This window comes from Plutella xylostella, chromosome 26, assembly GCF_932276165.1.
Source record: "Plutella xylostella chromosome 26, ilPluXylo3.1, whole genome shotgun sequence".
Taxonomy (NCBI): domain Eukaryota; kingdom Metazoa; phylum Arthropoda; class Insecta; order Lepidoptera; family Plutellidae; genus Plutella; species Plutella xylostella.
Window position 1 is genome coordinate 4,367,948 of NC_064006.1, and position 11,591 is coordinate 4,379,538.

The window sequence follows — 11,591 nt, forward strand, 5'->3', positions numbered from 1 at the left end:
TCCATGTGTTTTTCTAAAGACCTATCTTGTATGTATTATTTCGCGGAGTGTGAGTTTTTACAACGTGTGAGTCTGTCCAGTTCACTAGGAGAGTAGGTACATAACGTACCTATAAGTACAATACATACTTGAGATAGGTGTTGTCAACTCCTGACCCTTTTACAAGTCATCCCCAAATAACCACTTAATACAAGACGACCCTTTTAACGTGCCAATGTGATAGGCCTTTCATTTCACTTTTCACAGAATTCTCAACGAGGCTTCTCTCAATGTAGTCCATTTTAGAAGAACGTATTTTCCTGATAAGTTAGACTATAATTTTTCCTCATACGTAGGTGGGTGGGTAATTAATTTTTTCGACGGACATAAAGTCTGTTTTTTAATCTCAGATACTAAATTGACAGATTCTGAACGGTTAATCAACAGTCAATTGTCCCGCCAATAGAACGATTCATCACTTAATCGCCGAACCGTTCAGAATCTGTCAATTTAGTATCTGAGATTAAACAACAGACTTTAGTTCCAGTGCATGCCAATTTCTGGAACTACAGTTCCTTGGCTAAAATCTCAGAATAATAACGGCCCAGCGCTTTTGCCCGATTACTTTGACATTCACAGGAAGTTTTAGTTTCCCGGAATACGCAAGCAACATAATTACGAAAGTAATACCGGACATTCCAACTGAAATGACGGTCTGTAGATACTTAACTAAGACAACACTGAAGTCTAATACTAGTTGTTTAGTTAGTCTTCAGTCTTAGAACTTAGACGGAGTGCAGCAAAGCATGGCCACGTTAAACAAGGCACAGGAAGTTTGCGGTCTGCCTTCCGAAATTGTTTCGCATTCTATCTCAATTATGCTACGTATATGTATGTATTATGACTAGGGCCACTTGCAACAACTTATTAAATCTAGATTTAGTGTTAAACTCGATTTAAGAAACGTCAATCCATATAAAATTTGACAGAGATTTAACACTAAATCTAGATGCAAGTGGCCTTAGATGCTTCTCGAGGGTGAAGTGATGATTTAGATTTAAAGGGAATGACTGTTTTGTCGGTTTTTCTCGTCACTCAGTTTTTATGTCGAGTCGGTAGGAGAAATCGTTAGTCAACAGTTTTTAACACTAACATCTTTCGGTAATATAGTACGAATATATTTTTTTATTATTATTATTTAGGTATTTAAGGACCACATAAAAGATAGTTACATTAACACATTTGATAACATTTGAGCAAATTACAGCACATATACACTTCTAAATAAAATGTAGCCACATCATATTATGTAACATTAAAGAGCATTACCTAACTAAAAATAATAACAACTAAAATTCTTATCAATAAACCAGGTACGATTTTTTGTAAATATACTTTATAAAAATAACTTAGGTGCTTTTGAATTTAACTGTGGCTGTTTCGGTGAATGTAACTACTGATGTAGGCTAAATATAGCATATATATGTCGCAGGCAACTGGTTTAATCTCCTGTTTGATTGAACCACTAGCCCGTTCATTGGATGGCGCTGTTCAGTTGTATGACTAGGCCGAACGTTGATTCTACAAGCGTCACAAAACGTCCAACTAGTTAGCTGACTTAAAATCAGTCAAGTGGTGAATAAAACAAATATGGCGTCTAACAGGTAACAGCTGACACAAAAAGCACCTCGGCTGTCCCATTTCAAAACACAGTAACCGCCAACTTTTAAAAAAAACGGGTCTTTGATTTATACATTATTTTAGGCGATTCCGCACAAAACTGCATTGTCAGAATATCAAAAAACCGCTTAGAAACGAAAATAAAATTTCTAAAAACCTAGTAACTCCACCCTGCGAAATCAAAAATGCCACGAAAACCATTTCAAAACATAGTAAGAGCCACCAACCATTTTAAAACACAGTAAGTGAAAATGACTTACTAGGTTTTAAAATGGTCAATGGCGCTTACTAGGTTTTGAAATGGTCAGCAAAGGACAATTTTCGTCCGTTAATTTTAGTAAGTCACAAATGGCATACATTATTACTAACACTTTTTTCGAACAAAATATCAGACATTTCAGAACCTGTATCTTTGCACCAATGAAACCTAGAGAGTTGAATTAAAAGTAGAACATAAGTAAATTTTGTCTTCTTTATAAAAGCTATAGAGACTTTTCTCGTTAGAACCTTTCTACTAGCCCTATTTTGCATAAACAAAAAAAAAACAAGTTATAAAACTGATTTTTAGATAGAAATTTAGGAAATATTGTCTAATTGAAGGCAGCCATAAATAATTTTCATGTTAGAGCCTTCTGAATATGGCTATTTAATTCATTTACATAAAACAAAAAAACAAACATAAAAATATGCCCGTATTTCAGCTATTACTTATAGTGCCGTCGTGTAAAAGTGCTGCAAAATTGGATTTATAATATGTGAAGGATCCCAAACATATAAAAAATTAAATTAGTACGCAATTATTGCAATTTCAATATACTTAACTTGTCTTAAATGACACAATAATGGCCCTTACTAGGTTATGAAATGGTCAGTGAGGGCGGTTTTAGGGTGAGAAAACCATATAAAACCTAGTAAGTGTTTTCTTTTGTGCATTACAGCAACAATTTTAGTCATATTTAAATGAAATAGTATTGTATATAAAGCCTAGGTTCTGCCGCTTCTTTTAAGCTTACATTTGTTCAGATATCTATCATAGTTTTACCAGGGCATTGAAATGAAGGTACAAAAACGTTTTTTGGCTCTCCTGAACATTTTGTCTCATGGCTGTTACTGTGTTTTAAAATGGGACAGCCGACCTATGTTGTTAGTTTTTTGCAAATAAATTAGCTTTAAAGTGCGTTATTTGTGTTAAAATAGTGTGCCAACATGGATTTACCTATTATTACGCCGCGGGCGGATAGTTTCAAAGAAAAAAAGTGGCGAAACTGGATAATTATGAACAACAATATGAAGGAACGTTTATTGTTATTGTTTAGTTAATTTGTGAGATAAGAGCTTTGTAACATAGTCTTTATGTTGACTCTTGTCTGGTGATGTTCACCCTAACCAGACATTACAAAGTTGCTATACTATATCCCATTCAACGACTTCGCTGAATGACGTTCAGTCAAGACGTCGAACGTTACAATCAACGACTTGACGAGTTGTCCTTTAGTCATACAACTGAATAGCGCCATCCAATGAACGGGCTAGTGGTTCAATCAAACAGGAGATTAAACCAGTTGCCTGCGACATATACACGACGAGGATAACACCCATTCTGTATACTTAAATTGCACCCCACACGGGAACACCTAAACTGATAACTGCAAATCTGTAACTGAAAACGCATTCAATTTTATGATTAAAACTTTTCCCGCCGTCTTAATTCACTCACCCGAACAGACCAAACTTTGTCTTGTATTGTGCAACGCTCCACAGTCTTGACAAAACTCCGAACACCGAAGTTTGGGCGAAAACTAACCGAAGTTCTTTTGTTTCAGAGAGCGAAGCTGGCCTGTATACGGACGGAGTCGGACTCAGGTTCGGACAAGCTGTCTCTGAGACAGAGCGCGTCGAAACATACGTCGAAAAACTCGATGCAACACAGCGAATGCTCCAGCCAGGGCGAGAAGTGCCCGTGCTGCTTCCGTCAAGACAGGAAGAAGATTAAACGGAAGGAGCGAGAGTCGCGGTTCTACAACAACGAAGTGACGTTTAAGGCTAACTTTAAGTACAAAAGCACGGGTCGTCACCGAACGCATTCGGTCAAAGAACATTCGGAGAACAACAGAGTGTCGTCTTTAAGGCGGGAGACAAAGACCGCGCAAACTTTGAGCTTCGTGGTAGGGGGGTTTGTGGCGTGCTGGCTGCCTTTCTTCTTGTATTACTTACTAACGCCATTTATTCCCAATAAGTATGTGAACCCGGTACTCATGTATATCCTGACGTGGCTCGGCTGGTTCAACAGTGCGATTAATCCATTTATTTATGCTTTCTACTCACCCGATTTCCGGGTAGCGTTTTGGAGGCTCACGATAAAGAAATGTAAGAGAAATAAACGTGAAGTAGTGTTTGGATAATGTTGGTCAAGATAACATCAATCTTATTTTGAATCTCAACGAACTTAGGTACTAATATAACTATTGTAAAAATTATAGAGTTAGATAACTTTTACAGTATTACGTATTCTAATTACTTATAAGTACCTATTTATACGTTTACTTAGTTTGTTAGAAACAAACGCATCGGTTTAGCTTATAAATTGATGTATCTAGTCAGCTTTTGAAAAGGCATTTAAGTACCTAGTACGTAATCTAAGCGATAAATATCTGTGATGCTGTGTTTACATCGAGCCAGTGACTTGAACAAGCAACCTAGTAGGCAAGGGTTAAATCCTTTTGAGGTACAGAACCCAAAAAAAATATCATATATAAAAATATGATGCAAGTACCTACTGAGTTTTTGCTTTTTAGCAATTTCTCATTGAAAATTGTTTATGTAAACAACGAGTTGTAAGTGTTACAAAAACTTTTTGTAACACTTACAACTCGGTAGAGTAAACAAAATCAAAATTCTATAAAATATTATTTTAACTGACTTTGATTTGCAGAACCAGCAACGGAAGAGATTTCATAATAGGTACATCCAGTCGATCAGTAAATCTATTTAGCGTTGCGGTGACAAATAATAGAGTTGAACTAGGGTTTGTCACTGTGGTGAAATTATTAGCCAGTCCGAACAGCTATCAGTCGCTGGCTGTCCAGTGGCGCTAGACTTATACATAGTATTAAAAAAGGGTACGACCACTTTTGCAACACTCTTGCCATGTAGCACGGGGCGCTTTTAAGACGTGACATAACATCTCACTCTTGAGGTCGCGCGATGTGAATGAGCGCGATGCAAAACTCTTGTCACGTCTTAAATGCGCCCCGTACTAGCCCTTGTGTATACGATAAAGCAGATTTATACTTACGTCACTCGGCGAGTACATGAATGTGAACGCAGCATATGAAGAGTTTTTGGGTGCGTACTCAGATTCTTCAATAGCTACTTAAGTCCTCGTTCTACTCCTCAAGCACTTAGGATTTGATTGCTTCTCCTCAATGAGCCCTTTGCACCAAAAGTTATGATGTTTAATTTATACTGAAGTTCCACCAAGAAGGGGTCTTTATTGACACCATTTTAAATGATAATAGAAATCTGTATTATCGTACTTTTAAAAACTGTTAATTAATAACCCATTTGTGTTCCTTGCATGTTCCTTCAGGTTCCTTGCTTGTATTTTTTTATATACAGCATTCAGAATCACAGAACCAAGTTTTTTTTTTTCAAACGGAAACGCAGTGCGTAATTGTTACACAGACCATAATCGTTAAATCTTTACGACAAATTAACCCCTTTACGGCAAATTAACAAAGGTTGTTTTCTTGCAAAATAAATGAGGGTCCAGCCATAACTCCTAATTAGGTCACTGCAAAGAGGTCTTAAGCTTAAGGATATTCCATCTCATTCGCGGAGCTTCTGACCGTCCAAAGAGGTGCTTTAAAAAGTGGATATTTTGTTGAAAAAGCTTTTCGTCAGATTTCACAAGCGAAACACGCGCCTGGTCTCCCTCTTTCGTTCAATTAATTTGTAAAAGGAACGACATCATGTTTTCCTCTCAATTTGTTGGAAGTAATGTTACGTGCCTGTTTTTCCGATGTGATCTAGCCTTTGTCGAAAAAATGATACTAGAAAGTGGTTCAGAGTAAAAGTGTGCCACGAGTTTCAGCTTGTAAACTAATTTTCGTGAAAAGTTTCCATCGAATATTTGTTGTCAGTATCGACCGAACCATCGTAAGAGAGCTAGCTATATTACATGGAAATATTGGAAATGTCTAGGAAAACTCTTCACGTGATTGATATATCACCCTTTCACTGTCACAGTACATTACATAATAATGATATGACAATAACAGTTTCATTTTAGTAAACAGCCCGATTTTATTGTGACCCAGTGAAACATTTTATAAATCAGAAATTCTCAGCTGATTTAGAACAGATACTTCGCATAAAATACTTGGAAATGATAATTCAGCTATCTATCTGTAGTCTTTCATTGTATACATTCATTGTTTCATTGTGTATTATATACCTTTAGGTACCCAGTTGCCGATTTGAGTATTTGATATAATGTATAGTATCATGGTATTTCTGGTGACTTCTGATAGCTACGTAAAGGTTTATTTATTAATTTAAATAATGAACCCCAGCAGTTAACATAACAGACATAACAGTAAATTTTACATTATAAGTAGGAAGACACCTTTATCAATACCATTTAGCTTATCACAATCACTGCATCATCATCACCGCTGGGGCACGGGTCTCCTTCCAATGAAGGAAGGGGTTAGGCCTAGTCCACCATGCTGGCCTAGTGCGGGTGGGTGGACAATCACTGCAACTACTAGCTACTACTAGATTTTCAATTATAGAGGGACCCTCCAGGGCGTTGTCTTGTGTAAACAGGGCCACTGCGGCAGCAGCTCTGCGGCTTATGAAGCGTGTGAGGAAATTCATTGCAAAGTTATCACTTTTAGTGGTAGGAAATCCTCAACCACCCACCTTAAAAGACTTCTGTCATAACTCCATATATATTGCTATAATTTTTTTTGGTACTTGACGTACTTCTATAAAAGCTCGTATAAGCGCTGTTTTCTGTTGATACTGACACGACACCAACCACCGGTTCGAGCTTGTTACACCTACCGAGTAGAGTGGCGAGACAGCATCCTCGGCTGATTATCGACCAATGAACGGCTAGCAATTCACTGAGTGCTCAGCCGAAGACATGTACTGTCTCGGCCACTCTACTCGTAGGTGTAATCAGGGTAATACCGTAATATACGCCAAAAAATGCAGTTGCGTTTACGCGCGTCAGGTTTTCTGAAACCACTCTTCAAAGTGCGGCTTGAGAATGAAAAACCTGGGCAACACTACAACAAACGAATACATAAAAAAAGTAAATACATTTTCAAACCCACATTCTTACATACAATCGCTGCACGAGAATGGCTAATGAAATACTATGAATATCTCAGTAGTAGTTAGTAGTTTCGTATTCGTGAAGTCAGAATGGTTCAAATGTAAACATTTTGTGAATATACTGTAGAATTGCGGGAAGCCGACTTACAGCGAATGTTATCTTGAATCTAGGGTTGCCTTTAGATTCAACGTTGGTTATTGTATCGCTGCTATTCTGGCAAATTCATAAGTACATGATTTTATTAATTAATATTCATACTCATAATAATATTCAATGTAAGTAAAAAAAATGGAAATATTAAAAATCTGTTTTTTTCAGATACTTAAGTAGTATTTATAAATTAGATTTAAAGTAAGATCTAGTCTAGTCACTTAAATTTAAGCATAATTTTGTTATTACTTTTGTAAATACCAAAGCTAATTTAATACGAAATAAAATATTGTTTAGACAATGCTGGCTGTTAATGTGATAAATGAATTAAGTATATTCAATAAATTATGAGAGTAAACAGTGTTTTGTGTTTCTTTGCGATACTTAGATATTTATAACAGATGCTAGAAAAATCTTGGATCTTTGGGGTTGCAAAAGTCGTATGTTAAGCTGAAAGGGCTTGATTAAGGGGGTCATTCTGAACAACTTTTCGCACCAGTTTTTCAGCTCACTAGCAAGCTGAAAAGGTCATTATATAAAACATAAATAAATTATTAAAGTACCAAGGTACACTAAATATTTCACGCTTCGACATCATTTCAATAAATCCTAAAATAAATACAATAAGTGTACCTAAATTATAAATGATATAATATCCGACGGTCTAAATAATTACCTATGTACTATGTATCTAAATGCAGTCGTCTCGCAAATAGGCATCCACTAAATATTCTAATCGTTAAAATCGAATGACAGTTTCAAAATTCAACTCTATCGCAAACGATTATGTTGCAAAATCTGCTGAAAACTATTTAACGAAATCTGGCTAAAGCTAATTTAGTTAGAGCACTTTCAGCTATCCAATTTAATTATCAATTTAGTTCATTAATGCAAATATCCACTCGAAATAATAAATAGGAACGATGTGGTGAAATCCTTACTGGGCCCATATCGGTAAAGGTAATTGAAGTAAGTATTTGATGAAACTAAGTAAGAGCATAGCACTCATTTAAAAACGGCACTACGACTCGTAACATATCAAGAGAGTACAAATTGACCCCCTTATTCATAGAAAAGTTACAAGACGTTTCAACTAATAAACTGTTTTGTCCCTCTCTGTCAAAGAACAAACTGTTCTTTGTCGGAGAGGGACAAAACAGTTTATTACTTAAAACGTTCTGTAACTTCTCTATGAATAAGGGGGTGAATGTATAGTGAAGGCTCACTTGCGAATCACTTCCGACTGCCCCTTCAAGGATTACAGTCCAGTATATGTAGAATAGAATAGAATAGAATACTCTTTATTTTGCACCATTAGAAAACATTACAATTTCACAACTTATATAAAATAGTATAAACCCGTGCCCTAGCAGTGGGGACGTGATGGGTCGTGATGATGTAAACTGGCGTTCCTCTCGGAAAGGTGCAAAAGCGGTATTAAGAACACCTAATATTTTATAAATTTAGCAGTATGGGTGTACACTGGATATACAAAATCTCTTTACTATACATCCAAGACTTCAAGGCCCTAGAAAAATCAATCATATGATTAGATTTTTAAAAAAAATGCATCCATAAGGAGTACTCGTTTGGATATTTTATGAAATTGAAAAAACTGCCACCTGTTGGAAATTGCTAGAACTAAATGTACAAAGTGGCTTTGAAAAAGCGTCTAAAGGAGGCTTAAATAGACAAAAAGAAGCTTTGTGGCGAACGTAGCGATGTAATAGAGTGTGAAATTATCTACAGATGGCACTGTAGGTCAGAACTATTCATAACTGAATTCTGAAAAACAGTTCAACATAAAGAGGTACGGTCTGCTTCAGCTATAGTTCCGCTGGTCTTCAACTCTTCAGACCTTGTCAAATTCTCACACTATTCATTGATCAAACATTCAAATACTTACAATTTGTAAAGAAGGTTAGTTTGACAAGGTACAGGTAGTAAAAAGCATTAGTAGCTAGGAAGTTAGCTATTCCAGAAAAACTAGACATTATCATGAACACCTTGTACCTTTAAATCTGGTTTGATATTTTGAGAACCCATTAAACCTGGTTTGATAAATTATTGTTCTACTTGTTTTGTCACTGTCTCACTGTCGATGTGTCGTAACAGGCGAAAAGTTTTCCTGTAAAAAAAATACCTACCATTTTCAAAACCGCAAAAAAAAAGTTAAATTGCTGGGTTAACCCCGTACCGACGTTAATGCTTAGTTGAATGCTCCCTCAGTAATTTCGATCCCTTTTTCTTACGTCAAGAACCCAAACAGGTTACCTACATGACGTATTTATTTGGTTTTCCCCACGAGGATCAAAGGACTCAAAATGCCTCAGTCATTGGCTTCTCTGTTTCCTTGAAATAACCCACTAGCTATCAGTTTCATTAACTCTACCTACACTTTCATACGATTTTGACAGGTTGTAACTTAATAATTAGCCGAGTCCGCGTTGTTCTATGTTTTAATGTGACAAAATAGTATGAAATTAGTACTACTCATCGGTAGGTAGAGTTATTGAAACTGGCAGTACTTTATTAAGTGCTTAGGTACTTATCATTGAACCATTAAACATTTACAATTCATTTATTTTATGCTAATAATCGTAAATTGAACCCAACGATTAAAACAAATTATATATAACTAGCTGATCTCGCGCGCTTCGCTTCGCCTTAAAAAGTTTTCCCGTGGGAATTCCGGGATAAAAAGTAGCCTATGTTCTTTCCCAGGGTCTAGACCGTATGTATACCAAATTTCATCCAAATCCGTTCAGTAGTTTTGGCGTGAAAGAGTAACAGACAGACAGACAGACAGACAGACACAGTTACTTTCGCATTTATAATATTAGTTAGGATATCGTTATCAGCAACGCATCTTTTATTGCTCTACAGCTTTAAAATCAAAATAAAAAATGTAGTGTTTATTGTTACAAACTTTGTACTAAACTTAATGGTCTACTATCAATACTCTTGCTATAAAGCTTACAGAGATCAAAACACTCTATTACAATTACAATACTCTTTATTTTCACGAAAATTTAAAAATGAAAATTTGCTGAAGTATATCTCAGACAATCCAGAAATATTTGTATGAAAGAGTAAAAAAATAGGATTTCAGGTATAGCTGTGGTGTTAGAGAAGTATAATACACTACATTAACGAAATAAATAAATAAAGCAATAAAATAAATTATTATACCTACAGTAAAATTCTTATTAATAATTATATGTAAATTGATAATCTATTTTAAAGCATTTGTGCTTAAATAACAGTACCTATTTTATCGATACAATAGGGAATATGCAGTTGATTCAAATAAATGTATATCAATAATAATTTTTAATAAACTTTGTTATTTCAAAATTATGCCTCCATCAATATGTTTGATTATAATTTATTTTTGAGCAAGTAAATAATTGTAATAAGAATATAAAAAAATACATGCGTATTCCCTATTGGTAATCCATTTCCGTTTTCATGACGTATATAATTATGTAGATAGATGCATCTACAGATGCGTTTTCTATGTGTTGGATTGTACGTGTAATTAATTTTTCTTGTATGACCGCTTATGATTTTTTTGAGTGCTTCATTATTATTTTTAATGTAATTTGTCTAGTTTTTCCTGTTTCTGAAAACATCACGATCTTATCTTATAGGTGAAAAACGTCACTAGGACCAATAGCTGCCCTAACTTGTTATGTAAAGTAATTATGACTGACGTAATTATGTATGTGGGTAGGACCCTAAATCATAATAATGGGCAATTTAAGTATATTTTTTTCCTTTTCATTTGTTTATTAAATTTGTCTGTAGGTACTAAATACAATAAGGAATTTATTAAGAAGGTACAGTAAATAAAATGTGTACGTCAAATAGTATACGTCTCTCTGAAATGCATTGATGTGCGTAATGACGCCATCATCACTAGGCCAGGAGTCTGCTAACTTTTATAGATATCAATAACATGGCAATTGCAGTAATAGCTCAGTCGGGTAAGCAAGCGCCCGCTTCTCACGCCAGAGATGCGAGTTCGAATCCCGGCGCTGAAATGTACCAATGAGTATACCATCGCTCTTACGGTGAAAGAAAACATCGTTGCTGTCACTGTCTAATACAAACACTCAGACGCGACATCATCAGAATTATTCCCCAGATAACTTTTATCTGACTATTGAAAAATCAGCCCTTATTATTATTATTATTATCATCATAAATAAGTTAATAACATAGATCCATTGCTGAAATAGGTCATAAAATTATGGATCAAACACAAAACTTAAGTTTTTATTTCTTTCGATTGTTTGCGAAATGCTTTGACGTCTGTGTAAAAGAGATATCAATGTGCTAGAGTGTGCTAAAATTTTATAACTTCAATTAACAAAGGAGCATTATAATTATTATGTATGTGATCTCTTCCTCAATTAAATTTCATTTTCCA

The 11,591-nt window shown here is 35.3% G+C and overlaps 1 protein-coding gene across 1 annotated transcript in view; it reads left to right on the forward strand.

The window, feature by feature from the left end:
- Positions 1 to 4,167, forward strand: part of LOC105387003 (probable G-protein coupled receptor No18) — an 87,882-nt gene extending 83,715 nt beyond the window's left edge. Inside the window, exon 5 of the mRNA XM_038111544.2 lies at positions 3,483 to 4,167. Within this exon, the coding sequence (XP_037967472.1) occupies positions 3,483 to 4,061 (579 nt within the window). The 3' untranslated portion in view covers positions 4,062 to 4,167. The remainder of the gene's footprint in view (positions 1 to 3,482) is intronic.
- The last annotated feature ends 7,424 nt before the right edge of the window (positions 4,168 to 11,591 follow it).